The sequence below is a fragment of the Eschrichtius robustus genome, chromosome 7 (assembly GCF_028021215.1).
Source record: "Eschrichtius robustus isolate mEscRob2 chromosome 7, mEscRob2.pri, whole genome shotgun sequence".
NCBI lineage: Eukaryota > Metazoa > Chordata > Mammalia > Artiodactyla > Eschrichtiidae > Eschrichtius > Eschrichtius robustus.
The window spans coordinates 76,569,542-76,588,231 of NC_090830.1; the positions used below are offsets into that span (position 1 = coordinate 76,569,542).

General features: G+C 50.7%; 1 protein-coding gene across 1 annotated transcript in view; it reads left to right on the top strand.

Annotated features, from left to right (window-relative positions):
- The window catches only part of CDH23 (cadherin related 23), a 398,173-nt gene that overhangs the window by 50,946 nt on the left and 328,537 nt on the right, over positions 1–18,690 (top strand). Inside the window, exons 3-5 of the mRNA XM_068547762.1 lie at positions 14,357–14,499; positions 15,197–15,244; positions 15,357–15,449. Coding sequence (XP_068403863.1) covers positions 14,357–14,499; positions 15,197–15,244; positions 15,357–15,449 — 284 coding nt within the window. The remainder of the gene's footprint in view (positions 1–14,356; positions 14,500–15,196; positions 15,245–15,356; positions 15,450–18,690) is intronic.

The window sequence follows — 18,690 nt, forward strand, 5'->3', positions numbered from 1 at the left end:
AAATTTTTTTAGCGCAATGTTCCCTAGACCGTCGCGTCCAAGGAAGGCTTTATCACGGAGTATCCATTAGTATCCCTCCTCGGGAATTAATGATTCGTGAAATACACTTTGGGAAGCATCCCTTTAAGCACAAAACCTTTTTTTAATTATAATGACTTGCATGGACTATGCATAAGACCTGTTTTGTATGCACCTGCCTCCTTACATAGGGATGAGTCATCATTCAGCACTTCCTCGGCACAGCATCGAGCACATCGCCGCGAATGGCCGCGAATAGCATTCTGATGCATCGCCGTTGACAGGAGCTAGAGAAGGGACTCGGAGTATGTTAAGTTTTCACTTTTCAGAGAGTTTTGATCATTCCCTTTTGTGAGCAGCAGAAGCTGCTGATAATTGCTTCTTCTTATTGTTCACATACCTGCTTGAGATGTCTATAAATTGAAAAAGCAAAGAACCAGCCTGATTATAATTGTACGTAAAGTAAGAGTAAACAGGCTCTGAGTGAGGACCTGACCATAACTCTCTTTTTCATAAGGCACTTGAAATTTGGTGCATGGATTTTGTACCATGACTTTTAGCTGCTCAAAGACCTTTGGGGCTAATTTCCTGCTTTTTGTCTATGTTCTGGATAAGTGAATATGTGGGATGTGACTCTTGGATATATGGAGTGTTAACTAAATCCCCAGTAGAGGACAGGCCCCTGTGAATCATTTGGGGCCAGTACTGAACAAGAACACTGTTTTCAAGGTCAGCTGGTCCTGGATTTGAATTCTGACTCCACCTCTTTTTAGCTGTGTGATCTTGGGCAAGCTGCCAAACCTCTCTGAGCCCCAGTCTCCTCATTTGAGTGTGGGAATACCTTTCTCACAGGTTTCTGGTAGGTATTAAATGAGGTTGAGCCTGTGAAGTGCTTAACAGGTTGCCCATCAGACAGTAGGTGCTCAATGAATGGTATCTAGTGGCAAGGCCAGGACTAGGGTGAGACAAGCCAGGTGCCCAGGGCACAAAAACTGGGGGGACGCTCTGAGACTTGTGCAAGTAGAGGGTCAGCACTGAGAGGGAGTGCCACCTTAAATTCTGCATCCCGTGTGCCTCTCTTGTCTCATGCCCTTGCTAAGCGGGATGCTGTCACCCCACAGTTGTTCTCAGAGACCGAGGGCCTGGGAGGCCTCTGATTAGATGAAGCGACCCATGGTCACCTAGAGAACGAGCCCACCACCTGTAACGGCTTCCCCCACCTGAGGCGGCAGGTGAGCCCACTAAAAGGACTGGCCCCAGATGAATAAAGGCATACCTGTGGAGAGATGGGACGGGGGATAAGACGAGCGGGAAAGCTTGCCCACCTGGACCCTCCAAGATCAGGAACCACCACGGTGCGCCCCCCACCAGCCCCTGAGTAGGAGCAGGGCCTCTGCCAGCTGGGCTGGACCCCACTTCCCTGGCAAAACTTTTAAAAACACAAACAGTGGCAAGAGCAGCATTTGCATAAATCTCATTAGAAAAAGTGCAAGTTTCATAAATCTTGTGATAAATTAGTGCGTTATCATTCTCAAAGTGATGTATTAATTTTAGGGCAAAATGAATGGTGCTGTGATCATTGTGGGTAATTATGAGTCTCCTCAAAGAGGAAGTGATTTCTGGAGGGACTTGTCTGGCCTCCTTCTCAGTGGGAGGCGGGAGGGGGAGCAGGGATGAGGGGAAAGGTGTCTTTCTCACCTGCTTTTCTGCTTGCACCTTAGTTTCTTAGTCTCCTTTCCTGCTATTTAGAGGTGAAAAGAAGCAGCCCCTTGGGTTTGGGGACACAGGAAGGTATGAGATTCTGAAGCCAGGCCCTAAGGTCCAAATTCCCTTTGAAAAGAATTTTAATTGACTGGGACCCAAGCGCATGGAAGTTCTAACCCTGTGGTTCTCAAAGCTGTGGTTCCAGACCAGCAGCCTTAGCATCACCTAGGAACTTGTTAGAAATGCAGATTCTGAACCAGGAACTCTGGCAGGGGCCTGTGAATCTGCATTTTAAACAAGCCCTCCTGATGATGCTGATGAAGGCTCAAGTTTGAGAACCTGTACTCTAACGCAGTGATTCTCTATTGGCTGCACACTGGAATCACTTGGGGGAATTATAGCAAAATACGGATGTCTGGGCCCTGGACTAGACCAATTAATTAAAACAGAACCCTTAGGGAGTAGGGCTGGGGCATCCTTATTTTTAGAAGCTCCCTAGGTGATGCTAATATGAAATCAGGTTGAGGTTCACTGCTTTAAAACCATGTATTTACTTCTTTTTTTTTTAATATTGGGACTTGGAAAAATTTGAACATGGGAAGGGGCAACCGAGCAAATAATATTTTTCTTTTCCTGCCCCACCCGTGCAATTGGCCTGAGTGGAAAGTGTCTGGGGGCACTGACGTAGCTAGGGACCCACACGTTTGAGGCTGTAGAGTCCCCTGGAGGAGGGTCATCAGAAATGGCTCCAGTTCGCCAAGTGAAAACACCACCTAGATCAGTCATTCCCAATCTTGCCGGCACATTAGAACCACCTGGGGATTTAGAACTTTCCAAAGCCTGGCTGTACCCCAGCCCAATTAATCACAGCCTGTGGGACAAGGCACAGGGATTGTTTGAAAGCTCCAGGTGATTCCAGTGTGCTGACAAGTTTGGGGACCACTGACCTAGAGGTTTTCCTACATCGTAGTTTCTTGGATTAGTCCTGGAGATTGAAGGGATCTCAGGGATCATCTAGACCTTCGTTATCAACCTTGGCTGCCCTTTGGAATCATCTGGGGTTTTTTGTTTTTTGAGAATTCTGATGCTTGAGTCCCTTCCCCAAAAACTCTGATGCACTTAGTCTGGGGGGTACAGCTTAGCATCTGGAGTTGCAAAAATGCCACAGGTGATTCTGACGTGTAGCCTGGCCTAATAAGACCCGCTGGACTGAAATACCCCATCATTTGCCGGAGAGGGAAGGGACACCCTGGAGATGCAGCCTGTTAGCAGAGCCTGGCCTCGCTGTGGCTGCTCTCACCGGGGGGCTGTGCTGATGGGTGACAGTGGCATGGCTCATTCTGAGCTAGGGAAATGTGAGTGTTGACAGGGTGCATGAGAGGCAGGAGGGAAGCACCGGGTCCCTCTGAGCAGGAAGGAATCAGCACGTGCCTGCAAGTGTTTGGATAATCTCTTCTAAGCCTTCAAGGGCTGGCAGTGCTCTGTTTATTTTAATGATAATGTCAAGTTCAATTTGCCATTATTTTTCCACATTTCCTTTTGTAAAGTTAATTGAACAGTTCAATGAATTGAAAAGTTTCAGGAGAAGGGAAAAAAATACCCACCCCACTATTATCACTGTTATTAAATCTGGTAACTACCACTTGGCTTTCCCGGCCCCCATAGGCCAGGGAGCTGCAGCAAGGACTCAGGAAGGTCAAACAGAATATTCCGGAGCCCCTTTATTCACGGCTATTTCATGCTCAGGCTGCTATTCTGGAGCAGAAAAGAACATCCGGTCTACCCTGGACCCGGGCTGTCAGCCCTAACGAGTTCAGGCTCTTCCCAGCGTGTTTCAACCAGGTTGGAAAGCCTTGCCAGCTGCGGCTGGGTCATCTATGCCCTTCTGTCCTCCACAGTGCCTAGGACACAGTGTGGCAAACAGAACCACAATATTGTAGATATTTTAGCTGGACAGGACCTTAATGTGGTGCAGTGGAAAGAATATTGGGGAGCCCAGGACCCACCTGAGTCTCAGCTCTGCCACCGGTAGCTATCAGCTGGGTGACCATGGATGCGTCACTGAGCTGCGCAGCCCCGCTCTCTTCTTTGGCTTGTTGGCCTCATCAAGAATGTGAACTTGTGGCACGTGTACGGCTACCCCTTCCCCTACTCACATCACATGTCTCTAATGGGTCACAGCATCCTTTGCTCCTGAACGGAGGTTCAGCCTCAAAATCCTTCACCACACTGCCCACGAAACCATGACCTGGGGACCAGCCTGGCACCTGAGCTGAGACCCACTTGCCAAGTTGGATTCGATTCTCCCCAAGGACCTCTGTGCTTTGGCCATTGATGTCAGCCCCCTCATAGTGTCAGTGGGGAAAGGGAGGCTCAGAGAGGTGAATGACTTGCCCACGGTCACACAGGAAGTCGTGGCTGAACGCCATCCAATGCCAGCCTTGTTAGCTCTAAGCCCCACTGCTTCTCTCTGTCTTAATAAAGGGACTTCACACTGAAGCTGCCTTCCTCTTGAAACTTCTGTGTCCTTTGATCCTATGCCCTGAGTGCCTCCCCTTGCCAAGTGCTCATCCTCGGGGTCACAGCCCATGAATCAGGGGGAAGGGTAGGAAGACAGTTCTTCCTCCATCCAGGCTGTGACTAGACCCCAAACCCATGCTCACGCTTCCCAAACGTGCCTGTGAAAGGCCAGGAAAAGCATGTGGCATAGAGGTATGTATGTAGGTCTGTTTTGTTCACTGCTGTATCACCAGTGCCTAGAGCAGTGCCCAGGACAGAGCAGGTGCTCAGGCAATGCTTGCCGAGTGAATGAATGAAGGACTATAATTGCTGCATGGGGATTAGAAGGGTCACCGAACAATCCTAGCTCTGCCTTGTGTGAGCTGTGTGACTTTAGGCAAGTAGCAACCTCTCTGTGATTCATAAGCTTATAGGGGCTTAGAGCACGTTGGTGTCTGCTGCCGGGCGAGGCAGCCCTTGGCGATGATGGCTCTATCGCGGTTGTGCCAGAAGCAGAACAGCTCTGGGATTCTGAGACTTAGGGCCAGGTCCCTCAAATATTTAATGTCTGATCTTTGCTCTTGTGCTTTATTACTTTCAAATAAATGTAGCTCCTATCCTTCCCCGCCACCAAAGCCTCTGAGCTTATATCACTCTGTTCTGTTTAATGTCTCTCTCTGTTCTGCTGAATTAGCCTGTCACCTTAGCCATCAGGCACCTGTGTGCCCAGATGAGCCAGCTGCCCCTTCTCCGACTCTCAGGAGGAACTCGCCATCTTCCTGGCTGGTGATAAGTGGGCTGTGGAAAGCCAGGGTAATGGAGGGGAGGCCCCATAGTCTGTGCCTCAAGGGTGCTCACCTTCAGGCCAGCCAAGTAACCCAGGAGTCCAGAGCAGCCTAAAACATGGAGGGGGCCTGGGGGTCTCCCTGGCAGTCAGTCTCCCTGGGGGGTCTCCCTGGAGCAAGGAGAGGGAAGCCTCAGATTGGGGCTCAGTAAAAGGCTTTTTGATAAAACTGTGATGGCGGTGGAGGGAACGTGAATTCTGAGTCAGACAGACTTGGGTTCAAATCCTTGTTCTGCTACCTCCCAGCTATGTGATCTTGGGTAGGTTATTTTACCCCTTTGAGCCTCAGTTTTCTCGTCTGTGTAGTGGGGATGCTAACTTCTCTCTCTGGGGCCATAGTGAGAAATCGATGACAGAGAATGAATGAAAACCACTGAGTTCTAACTGAATGCTAGTTTCTTTCCGCCAAGCACTTCGTACCATCTACGCTGAGTGGACGGAGATGTAGGAGAGAGAGGACGTGAAGAGGGCCTGTGGGGTCTGGAGACAGAGACCGTTCCTTTATCCGGACAAGGGTGTTCTGATGAACGTGAGGGCGTCGGCCAGTACAGGGCAGGCTTGGAGAGAGGGGGCCACCTCACATCTCACTACGGCGTATGTGCTGCGGCATACGTGGGGCCCAGGACCACAAAATAACCCCCAAACAAAGTTGGCTCCCCTGAGGTCAGACCAAGTTCAGGACCCCAGGGCATTAGAGGGAAGAAGCCTGACTGAAGGCAGGAGAGCGGGGAGGGGAAACCTAAGACAAATGAGATTATCCCCAGGAATCAAGGTACTTCACTGGCCTGTCTGATCCCAGAGGGGAAACAAATGAGATTGCAGGCTCCAAGGCCAGCCCAGGCTCTACGGGGCTCATCTCAGGGGAGAAGGGGAAGGCAGCAGCCCCTGGCTCCGGCAGAGACCAAGGCCGGGGCAGCTAGGTCCCTCCGGACCACGGGTTGGGGGTGAGGGGGTTTCCTCCCTGAAGGGGGTGGGGCTTGTGCAGGAGGCCCACGGCCATGGGGCGGGGCAAGTGGTTATTCTCAGAAAGACCTGGGCACAACCCACGGCCTGTAATCTGGCGTTGGGGGCCTACTGTCTGCTACTCCTTGCTCAGCCACTCACCCATACACAGCTCTGTCTCAAGCAGCTGCCTTCCAGCCAGGACCCCTGCTCCTCTCTGTAAAATGAGAAGGGGCTTTTTTTGGTTCTCATTTCCACTGTAATTAGTCCTTGTTTCTGAGCTCACCTGTAGACCCTTAAGTGTGATTCTCTCCCTCCTAACTGCCCTGAGCCTGATAAGAGCAGACTGGTAGATCCTTGGCCCCTGGTTGGGAAGGGACAGTAGATCACGGCTGATGTGAAGTCCTTTTAAGTCACAGACTGCAAAAGGTTTGCTCTCACATGCCTTTGAGGACTGATTAGTAGTGGCTGTATGGAACCCAGTGTTGTGAAGGATTCTGAAGTTGAATATAGACTCAACAGAAAAGGGAGCTGTGATTGATTAGTAATGTTTGCTTGGGTAGGGGAACGAATGGACCAGCTCCTCGGTCCCAAGAGATGAGTGATAGTTAATCATGGAGGGGTGGGAAGATTTGCCAAGCGTGTCCCAGAACATCAGCCTCTACCTTCAAGGGGTGATGCCCGCTCCCTGCTGTGCAGAGGTACAGACAACAAATCAGGGCGATATTTATGACAGAGGTAGCATTTGAGGCATGCATTTAAGGGTGACCAGGATTTGAGAGGCAGTGAGAGGAGGAAGGGACTTCCAGGCTGAAGGAACAGCAGCAGCACAGGTATAGGAACAGGCGAGGCCCCGGTGTGATTGAGGGATGACAGTAGGGCTTTGGGCTGAGCCCAGAGGGTGTGGTGGAAACGTGACCATGACCCGGCCAGGGGGTTGAGGACAGGTTGGGAGGAGCATTGGCCATTCAGTAAGGAATTTTGTTTTAATTCTGTGTGAACTGTGGGAGGTGTCTAAGTAGGGTGTGGCACAATCAAAGGTTTGCCTTAAGAAGATGATACTGTAAGGAGGAAGCACGGTATACTCTCCTTACCCTTTATTCATTCTGTAGCACCCTCCCTGGGTTTGGGGAACATAGCTTTCATCCTTCCCCAATCCAAAACATAAAAATGAAATAAAAGGCCTTGCAGCCTGCCACTGCCCTTCCTGAGTTTCTGGCCCACCCCTGGTCTAGCAGGTAAAGAGTCGCAGCTCCCCAGGAGTGCATGACATGCCCATCCCAGGCCTCACCCGTCAGTGCAAATAACAATAATAACAGTAACAGTCACCTCGGCAATCAGCATGGGCCCAGCAAGGCTGCACAGGAAGCTGTGATTGTCCACCCCTTGCCTGGAAGACGGATGTGGCCTGCTGCTGAGGAGCTGAGGCCACTGTGGTGGATGTGTCACCAGCCCTGTGCCTCCCAGGGAGGGGCATTCGAAGCCTGCTGAGCAGATCCCCACTCCCACCGGGGCCCCTGGCCTCCAGGACAGGGTTCACTGCCCGAGGATAGGGTACACTGCCAGGGATGGGGTACATGGCCCCCAAGATGGGGTACACTGCCCAGAATGGGGTACTCGGCCCCAGGGTAGGGTACTCGACCCCATGATGGAGTACATGGCCCCAGGATGGGGTACCTAGCTGCCAGGAAAGAGTACTTGGCCCCAAGAATAATGTGCATTGCCCCTGATGACCCCCAGGGTAGAGGTCATGGCCTCAGGATGGGGTACAGGGCTGTTCCTGAGAGAATGGACCACCAGCCAGTGCCCCGATATGATTCCACCTGCATCCAAACCCAGGTGCTTCTGGTTTGGACATTGGTAGGTTTTGATTATCTGTGCTTTTTCCTGTCCATTAGTGTACATAATTAAGAGTTAACTTGCTGTACTCTCTCCTCTTGTCGTGGCTCAGAGATCTTCATGACTTTGGTGGGGGCTATCTTCTCCCGACACCCCTAGGCAGTTGGCAGCATTCATTTATTTACCCAATGACTATTTACTGAGTGCCTCCAGGATGCCAGCCCATGTTAGGCTTAGGGATACATCAGGGAACACGACAGGCCAGGCTGCTGCCCCCATGGAGCTAACACGAGTGTGTTTGTGTGGCAGATAGGGGGTTGGGGCAGGCAGTCAGCAAGTCAAGTGAGTAAACGAGATCATTTCAGAGGAGGGAGGGGCTGTGAAGGCAGTGACTTGGGGTGTGAGGACACAGTGATGAGACTTCTCTTTAGACAGACTCTACCTGTATGATGGAGTATTTGAGGAAGGCCTCTCCGAGAAGGTAGCTCATGGCCTGAGAGGTGAATAATGAGTAGCATGTAGTGACCTAGGGTTGGAATATTCCTGGCAGAAGACACAACCGGGGCAAAGGCCCTGAGGCAGCGACAGAGTGTTCAGGATCAGAAAGAAGACCATGGCAGAGGCGGGTAAGCCCAGGGACCCCTTTGTGAGACGCAGTGGGAGGATTATCTCAGGTCAGGTCACTGGGGCCTTAGATGTGATCTGGTTTAAGTTTTGGCTTTTAAATCTTTAAATTGTGGTAAAATACACATAACCTAAAATTTACCATCTTAACCATTTTTAAGTATAGAGAGTGTTAATAAGTACATTCACACTCTTGTGCAGCCAATCTCCAGAATTCTTTTCATCTTGTAGAACTAATACTGAACCCATTAAACAACAACTCCCAACCCTCCCTCTCCACAGCCCCTGGCAACCACCCTTCTACATTCTGTCCCTATGAATTTGACCCCTCTAGGGACATCACATAAGTGAAATAATACCAGTGTTTGTCTTTCTGTGACTGGCTTATCAGCATAGACTTAGCACAGTGTCCTCAAGTTTCATCCATGTTGTAGCATGTGTCAGAATTTCCTTCCTTTTTAAGGCTAAATAATTTCCATTGGCTGTAGATGCCACATCTTGTTTATCCATTCTTCCATTGATGGACACTTGGGTCGCTTCCACATTTTGGCCATTGTGACTAATGCTGCTATGAACGTAGGTGTACAGTGATTTAAGTTCTTTAAAGTTCCACTTTCCACCCATGAGGTTAGGCTGGGCCCTGACCTGGGTTGGGTTGGCACAGGGTGGAGGGGCCAGCCTCTCTGGGTTACCCGTCCGCTGAGGGTGGGGGAGGCCAAGAGCAGAGAGTCCTCCAGCAGCACTGACTGAACCGAGAGCCCTACGACCGAGCCTTTAAATCATCCTGGGTCCAGAGGAGCTTTTCTCTGCATCTAAAATGTGAGCCATAAACCAGGCTGACTTACAGGCAGTACTCACTGGTCCGGTTTGTTTATGTCCAGCATCCTTTCTGATTGGTTGATGCCTGTACTGTGGCCATTGTTAAATATTTGAATATCACCCTGCTATAAACCAGTCTCAGGCTGTGTGTCAGAGTCTCTTGCAGGGAGAATGGGAGCTGCTGTTTAAACGTTTAAACTCTGGGGTCCCCCCCCGCCAATTGAGGCACCAGGGCTTGGGAATCTGTATTAAAACAAGCACACTGGGTGATTCTGATACCACAGTCTTAGGAGGTCTTACGAAGCAGAAGCAGGCCTTGTGATGAGGATTCAAGTGCAAATTGTTTATGGGGAGGAGATTCCAGGAAACACAGGTCAGGGAGTAAGGACATGAGACTGGGAAGGAAAGGAAGCCATAAAGATGCTTTGTTAACCAAGTCACCTCTGTGGGCAAGTGGAGATGAGTCCCATGGGGGACCTCCAAGAGCCAGTGTGGAACACGGCCTGTGAGTTACCCCCCTGAGAGGTGAGGGAGCTGGGGCATTTATCTACCAACTCTTTATCTGCCATCTTCCATCTGTCATTCATTGAGTGCTGCTACCAGGGGCATTAGTTCCCTGGCACTACTGGCTTGTCCTGTGTATGGTAGAGCAGTCTCTGATGGCCAGAACCCTTCAGGCCTGGCAGCTGGAGGTCGGGCTGGTGTGTGTGACAATGGTATGTGCTAAGGCATAGCGGGCAGGGTACCAATAGGATCGGCTATGGAGGGCTGCCGAGCTCCCATCTCTCTACCATACAGCCCTGTGAAACATTGGTTATCCTTCTTACCACTGAAAAGAAATCCAGGCCTCATTCATTGTTGGCAGAAATTTAAATGGTGTGATTACTGTGAAAAACAATTAGGTGGTTCCTCAAAAAGTTTAACAAACATAGAGTTTCTATATGACCCAACAATTCCACTCCTAGGTATATACCCCCCCTCCCCCAAATTGAAAACAGGTGTTCAAACAAAAACTTGTCCACAGGTATTCATAGCATCATTATTCACAATAGCCAAAAGGGGGAAACAACCCAAATGTCCATCAGCTGATGATATGGGTAAACAAAATATAGCATACCCATACAATGGAATATTACTCAGTCATAAAAAGGAATTAAATACTAATACATGTTACAAATGGATGATCCTTGAAAATATGCTGAGTAAAAAAAAAGCCAGCACTTATCATATGATTCTATTTACATGAAATATCCAGAACAGGCAAATCTGTAGAGATAAACAGTGGATTAGCAGTTGCCAGGGGCTGAGGGAAGAGGGAATGGGGAGGAATGCTAATGGGTATGGGTTTCCTTTTGGGGTGATGAAAATGTTCTGGAAACAGATAGTGGTGATGCTTACACCACATTGTGAATGTACCACATGCCACTGAATTGATTAAAATGATACATTTTATGTTATATATATTTTATCGCAATTAAAAAAAAAAAAAAAAAAAAGAGCTCCAGGTATTGCACAGCCTGAGTTGCAGGGTATACTGTTTCCCAAGTGGGAAACAAACCCAGAGAGTGGTGTGTGTACCCCAGGATCCCGCAGCCGGGATGGTTCTCCTGAGGGGCTGCTTCTGGGGGCACTGGGCAGGGGTTGGGCCACACAGCTTGGCTTCATTCCTGTCTGAATGGTGCACACAGAGGTTGCTGGAAGCCTCCCTGATGGGGAAATGAGCTGCTTGTCCTGGAGACGCCAAAGCCAGGCCCAGCTTCTACAGAATGGCAGGACAGTTGGGCGGGGGAGTATGTGCCCAGTGGGAAAATTGTGGGGCGTCTTGTCTTAAGTATAAGATTAAATTGGCACCTTTAATTAGTACACTTAGAAAAGGTCACTAGCAATTACCTGGGGCACAAAGAAGGCATGAGCAGGCAAGAGCCTGTGAGGAAGCCGAAAAGGACCATTTTGAGCAGCACATAATTGAGGGGAAAATGGATAAAAGTCCAGGAAATTACAGGGTGGGTGACAGCAGCTGATGGCCCCATCCCTGTCCTGCCCAGCGCCCCCCTTCTTGGGAGAGCCTGAACATCGAGCCTGAGAGAGCCATTTGGGATACTGGGCCAAGTTGTATGACCTTGGCTGGAGGGTCGGTGTGGCCTTTCCGGAATCCCATCGGCCAGCTGGGAGCTTGGCCCCATATTCTCCACCTGGGCTGGGCCCTGAAGGAGGTTGGCAGGTGAGGTTTCCAGTCCAAGGGGCCGCCGTGGACTCATTGCTGTACTGGGGACAAGCAGGGCCCCCATGGGCCTCAGTTTCCTCATGTGGAATCTCCCCAAGGCCTTGGGAAGTAGCTCAGTGTTCCTCAAACTTTGCCACTAAAGGACCCCTGCGGGTGTCAGAAAGGAAATGTGTGTCCCCGGCAGTCAGGGGGAGGCTGGAAGTTCTTTCACAGTTTTAGGTTGTGTCTTTAAAAATGAATTAAATGTTATATTGTACTCCCATTATATTCCCATGTGTTTTAGAATAAAATGGTTGCATGTCACTGAGTGACACAGATGCTTTGAGAAGATGTGCTTGGTTTATCTATGACTTCACGTACCTCCTCCTTCCTCATCTAGGAAAGAGCACTGTACTGGGAGTCTCGAAACTTGTGTTTGAGTCCTGACGCTGTTGCTCACCACTGTACTTTGGGCAAATTACTAAATGCCTTCAGTTTCTCCATCTTTAAAATGGGAAGGTTGGGCTCCCCAAAAGGTCTCTGTTCCATGATTTCACTCCTCCTTCTCCTGCTTCTCACCTCCTCTCATCACCATGGGTGCTGCCATGTCCTACTCTGCTGTGTGACCTTGGAGAGGCTACTTTGCCTTTCTGAGCCTCAACTTCCTAATCTGTATAATGGGTAGAATAATGGCTACCAAACAGAGTTGCTGAGAGGATTTAATGAGAGAACCCATGTGAATGGGCTAGCACCATGTCTGGCATATCATAAGAGCCTAATGATTGCCCAGTATCTTCCTTTTCTAAGTGTTGGGCTTCCACTTAGGGCCTGATAGGGTCATGTCCATAGAAGTCCTGAATCTTGAGTTCACATATCAAGTGTTGAGATTTGTAAGGCTGTGGAAACAAATGTGGGCACTGGGCCAGAATGCCTGGGCTTTGAAGTCCAGCTCTGCCCTTTGCTAATTGTGTGGACATGGTAAATTACTTAATCACTTTGTTACCTCATCTCCCCACAAGTGGGGAGAATAACAGGAAGAATTGAATTAGGTAGTACACAGAAATCCTTTAGCCCAGTATCTGAAATGTGGTTAGTGCTCCAAAATGTTAGCTCTCATTGTCATGTTAGAATTGTCTTTTAAAAGTTGACTTAGAAAAGCTCATCGACATTCTCTTCTAGATAAAATTCCCAGAGTTTAGAATCCTTCCTTCCTTAGCTATTAATAGATCATCAGAGCTATTCAGTAAATATGAGAGTCAGTATGTGGGAAAGAAAGAGTGTCTGTCTCATTTTATAAGGTAAATTGAGGCTTTAAAAGAAGGGATTTGCCAAAGGCCATGGTTCTAACCTAACTACTCCTTGAGAATCAGATGGAGACTATAGACCCTCTCTGCAGAAAATGACACACTGTACACTCAGAACATTTTGCACAGTTCCTGGCAGTTTAGGGACCTCTTGAAGCTAAGGTGACCAGCTGATCCAGTTGTCTGGGATGTCCTGGTTTTAGCACATATCCTGGGAAATGCCTCAGTCCTAGACAAACCAGGATGGTTGATCACCCTACCTGAAGCCTACCTTGTGAGGGGTGCTGTGAACCCCAGGAGAAGATGACCTACTCTAGGACTTCTTAGGCAGGGCTGTAGGCCAGGCATCCTGATGCCCAGGGTGGCCTCTGGCCAGGGCTTTGTTTCTTGGTGAAGGCAATGCCATAGTCCTCTGATTGAGGACAGGAGCTAGACTTTGTCACCCAGTTCTAGACTGGAGTTCCCTGAGGGTGCTCCAAATCTTCCTAACCTCTGTGTACTCTAGTGGTTACCATAAGACCAGCACCTAATCACTGTTGAATGAATGCCAGGTTTTGTAAAATTTTCTGAATTAGAAAATATTGCTTTGTACTTTTTCTTTTTTATTGTGAGATTTAAATATATTGAATGTACCACAGGTTTGTTTGTTTACTGTTTTTAAATCTATCTGCCTAAAAAAAAAATCTGACTGTTCATGGACACTTTTTTTTTTTTTTTTGGTTTCCAGTTTTAGGCTATTATGAATAAAGCTTCCATGAACATTATTGTACCAGGAAAAAAAAGAAAAAAGAAAATATTGCTTCCATTTGCAAAAGACAGAAATCCAACTCAACTTACTTAGGCAAAACCGGAAAAAAAAAAAAAAATGACGGGGTGATTTATTAGCTCATACAGCTGAGCAGTCCAGAGGGTGGAGCTAATTGCTAATCTCAGGTATAGTTGGCTGCAGACCCTCAAACCGTCAGGAATCTCTCTCCGTGTACCATTTGGCTCTGTTTTCCTCCTTGTTGGCCTCGTCCTCAGGCAGGCTCTTCCTCTGGTGCCAAAGATGGCTGCCAGCAGGACCAATTTAGCAACCCCAGTGGAAGGAGAGCGACTCTTTCCCAGTTGTTCCAGCAGAAGTCCCAGGGTTGGCTTTGATTGGCTAGTTCGGGTCACATGCTCATCCCTGAACCAATCACTGTGACCAGGGAGTGGAGTGCTCTGAGTGGCTAGGGCTAAGTAGTGTGCCCATCTTGGAATGTAAGAATTGAAGGGTTGGGAGCTTGCACTCATCTGAGCCACTTGGAGGACTCCTCTAAATTAAGAAAAGAGGACAGGCAGAAGTCACAGAACGTGGTGAATGACAGTTCCCTGTTACACACTGTGACCAGTGGCCAGGGTGGAGGCAGGGAGCCCGGGACAGAGCCAAAGATGCACAGGGGTCTTGCGGTAGTCAGTGGGCTGCTGGTGGTCTGTCGGGCGGCTGCTCCCCACGGGGACTCAGCCACCTGAGTAAGGCGCTGAAGAATGGACTAACCTCCCATCTTTGCCCTCTGCTCTCCCCTGCGGGTACTTCAGGTTCCTCTGTGACCCAGTTGCTGGCCCGAGACATGGACAACGACCCCCTGGTGTTCGGCGTGTCTGGGGAGGAGGCCTCCCGCTTCTTTGCCGTGGAGCCTGACACGGGCGTGGTGTGGCTCCGGCAGCCGCTGGACAGAGAGGTATGACCCGCCGTGACCTCTGCCCCTGGCCTTCCCTAGGGAGGCAGAAGCACACATTGGGGGAGGATGGCTCGTCGTCTTCTGACCCTGAAGCAGCATCTTCCTGCCTGAATGGTGTCCCTCTTCCAAGGCCAGTGCTGATGTCTGGACTTGGGGTTAGAATAGGGTGGTTTGGGGTGTCTCCAAGTAAGGGGCAACACTGGATAGGCAAGAGAGACAGTGACCTCGGGTTCCTCCCCTGTAGAATAGCGGCTCCACGGAGTGTGCACATCTACACCCCCCAAAAATGTTCCCCCAAAGGACGTTTTCCCGAGACACAGGAATTGATGGCGGTAGCCCTTAGCAGATTAAGGTAAGAGTTTGAACAAAACCCCACCCCCTGCTTTCTCCTCACACTGAAGTGGCCCCAGAGGTGATTTGCTCAAGATCACACAGCAATTTAGCGACAGAGCCCAGATTAGAACAAGATTCCTGACTTCTAATCTACTGCTCTTTTATGGGAAGGATCCATATTCTGAACCTACTTCCCCAACCCAGAAGGCAATGCGTATTCTTTAGGGAAGCCTTCAGACATCCAGTCCCAGACCAGCTCCTGGGGCAGTGCTGGAGGGTCTCCACCACCAAGCAGGGCTCCGGACTCAGGGCCTCAGCTCTCCTCTCTAACTCTGACCTCCTCCCTCCCTCCGTTTTCTTTCAGACCAAGTCGGAGTTCACGGTGGAGTTCTCTGTCAGCGACCGCCAGGGGGTGAGTGTCCCCTAAGGCCCCTGCTTCCCTGGGAGGCGGGGTTCCTGAGCCCTTGGGTAGAAAGAGGCTGGAGGCTGATGTTGATGCTAGCTCCCCATTCTTGTCTTGCCAGGTGATCACGCGGAAGGTGAACATCCAGGTCGGGGACGTGAATGACAACGCGCCCACATTTCATAATCAGCCCTACAGTGTCCGCATCCCTGAGGTAGGGGCCCCCAGGGTCACACTTGAGGGACATTGGGGGCCTGCTGCTCTGGGGCCACCTGGGAGGAGGCTGATGCTGGGAAAAGGGCAGTTCCAGCTCCTCCTCTCCTGCCCACACCTCAGCCCAGGCACCAGATCTGGTCAGGTTGGTGACTGAGCCGGCGCCTCTGAGAGGGCCTGTCTGCTGGTTGGGGAGAGCTGGTTGGTGGGAGCCTTGTGCCTGAGAGAGGGCCTGCCTTGGATGAGCCCTCCCAACTCCAGCCGGAGTCAGGGACAGGACGGAGGTTGGGAAGGGCAGGTTGCACCTTTTTTCCATTTACAGCCAGTGCGGGTCTTGGGCAAGTAGGTTGGCAGGCCTAACCCCAGGCCTCCCAGCTTTGGCTAGAACAGGTCCCCCAGGATGCAAGGTGCATGCAGTACCTGGAAGGGGCTTTCTTTCTTGAACCCTGTGCTGTCTTGCTGGCCTTCGGCTGCTTTGGGTTGTCTGTGTACTCAGTGTATTTGCATGAGTGCGTGTGGGTAAAACCAAGCCATTGCTGGTAATTGAAAAGTGCAAATTATTGTATTACGAACAGTTCGTTAATAAGCTGGCTGCTGGCTCCTGATGGCCCCAGGGTTCTCATTGCTTACTGTCCCTCTCCCCAGTGGCTGATGGCAGTCTTCTGGCCTGACAGCGATTCAAAGACCTTGAAGGTGGAGGGTAAAGAGCTTCTAACTGGGTGTCCCTCAGGCCTGCCCTCGGGGCTCTGGGTTGGGCGGCAGCAGTAAAGGTTTGGGATGGGAATGATGGGAGATCAATTCACTGGGGAGAGGCAGCCTGGCATCATGGCATTGGAGTGCTAGCCCCTTTATGTTATAGGTCATTGGATCAGGAAACTGAAAGAGCTTTAGAAAATATCTGTTCAGTTTAGAGATGAGAAAAGTGAGGCTCAGTGTGGGAGAGTGACTTGCCCAAGGTCACACAGCTTTGACTTTGTGCCTCCTGACTCCCAGGGCAGCTTCAGATTCCTCAGGGATAAAGACACCTGATCTCATGCCTCTAAGTTCCGGTTGCTGGCCCCCCTTAGTCAGCTGTGAGCCAAGGGTCCTGTGCTTGTGCCAGACAGAGTGAAATAGGACAGATGTGCAGGTGGGACACACCAGAGGTACTCATGCCCTTCCCCTGATGGGGTGGGACATAGGGAGAGAGAGCCTGCAGTCCCAAGCATGGGGACACGGTGCCCTGAGCTGTGGCCGGTGTGCCCAGGACTGCAGCTTGGCTCCAGGCCCCCGCTCATTTGGAAGTCTCCCTTATTTAATTAAGGGTCTCTACGTGCCAGCCTGCACTCCAGGCCCGGACTCAGAAACCAAGGGCACAGCTCGGAGTTAATGAGCCTTGGACCCATTGCTCAGCTGCCATCCTGGCAGGCATGGCTGCCCTCTGCCTTCCCTCACGGGGAACAGCAGACAGCAGCAATAGAAAGGGGATGAGGGGTCGCATCCCTGCTCCCCAGCCCTTGGGCCAGGGCCAACCTTTTCCTCTCTCCCTTGCCAGGAGAAGATGTGACCTCCAACACCACCCTATTGGAATCCCCCAGGATTCTCCAAAGGCCTCTGCCTCCAAGGAGAGAGCCTCTTCAGTCATTCATTTATTTAGCAAATATTTATTGAGTGTCTGCTGTGGGCTTGGTGCTGTGCCAGGCTCTCACTGCACAGAGACCTGGGAGGCCAGAGGAATATATAATGAGGGGAGCCAGAACCAGAGGCCAGAGACCCCAGGCCTAGCCCCTGCTCTGCTCCCAGATTGCTGGGTCCATTTGGGCATGTCACTTAACCTCTCTGGGCCATGGTCCTCCTTATCTAATAAAAGCAGAGGACAGGTGGGATAAAATGGCCTGCCTCCTGCCCATCTGATGAGGAGAGGGTAGGCCAAGAGGGGCCGGCTGGAAGGACACACAGTCCTTGGAAGAAGGCCTGTGTGGTTTACTCGCTTGCACGTAAACCTCCCTATCGGGTCACTTCGGTGGCCTGATACTCGATGCCCTGCTCAGGGCTGCTCCGTGTGGCCAGTGGGGATGTGGTGTCAGCTGGATGGAGGCCTGGCCCCTCCTGACCCGAGGTGGCTTGGCACTGACCAGCCCTGGCCAGGGGTGGTCACCTGAGCTAGAGCTTAGCTGCCTGGCTCAAGCCCCAGCTGGAGTACCAGGGAAGAGTCTGCTGGTCCTGGCCCAGAATTCAGGCAGGGGTCTCCTGCTTACATTGAAGTCACCCTGGAAACCCCAGGCCCTTGCCCTTGAGAAGCACAATTCAGTGAAAGAGGCCCTATGGATGTGAATAGGATGAGAATGCAAACCAGGGAGACAGGGGGCACTGCAGACCCTGTGAGGCATCAGTCTTGAGGGGTTGCCGGAGTGATCAGAGAAATCTCAACAGGCTTCCAGGAGGAGGTGAGTTTCCAGGAGAAGCTCGCCAAGGTGAGCAGCGGAGCTCCTGTGTTGTATGGTGGGAGGAGGGAGACTGGAGGTCAAGACATCTGGGTTCTAGTCCTGATTGTGCCAGCAACTGGCTGGGTGAGACGTTAGACCTGTCACTGCCCCTCTGCTGGCTTCAACTCCAACAGCTGTTAAACTGGGGAGTTGGGCCAGGCCCCTTCCAGGACTGACATGCTGTGATCTGAGGAGGAATCCCAGCAAGAGTGGCTCCTTTCTTATCCTCCAGTACTTCATTATTCCTTGAGGGCTGACAAAGACCTCCAGCGGCTGCCTCCATCCACTCAGCTCCTCTTTTGGCCGTCCTAGCCACCTGCACACCATCCCTAACCTTCCCAACCTCCACTGCCCCCAGCCCTAGGGGCCCTGATAATGTTTGGGTCTGTTGTGTCCAAAACCCAGGGATAGGCGTGCGGAACAAGTTACAGGGAGGTAAATCTAGGTCTACATATGGAAGAACTTTCTAATGAGACCCACCCCACAATCTACTCCCCTGCCCTGCTGAGGGTGTACTGAGCTCCCCATCCCTGAAGTTATACAAGCAGAAGCAGGAGAACCCCGTGTTTCAGAAGCCATCTAGTACTGAGTGCCGGAGAGGTGATGAATCAGAGGCTCCCAAACATACCCCATCAGAATTTCCTGGGGGACTGTTAGGAGGCATATTCCCGGGCCCCTGCAATTCTTTTTTTTTTTTTTTTTAATTAATTAATTTATTTATTTATTTGGCTGCGTTGGGTCTTCGTTGCTGTGCGCAGGCTTTCTCTAGATGCCGCG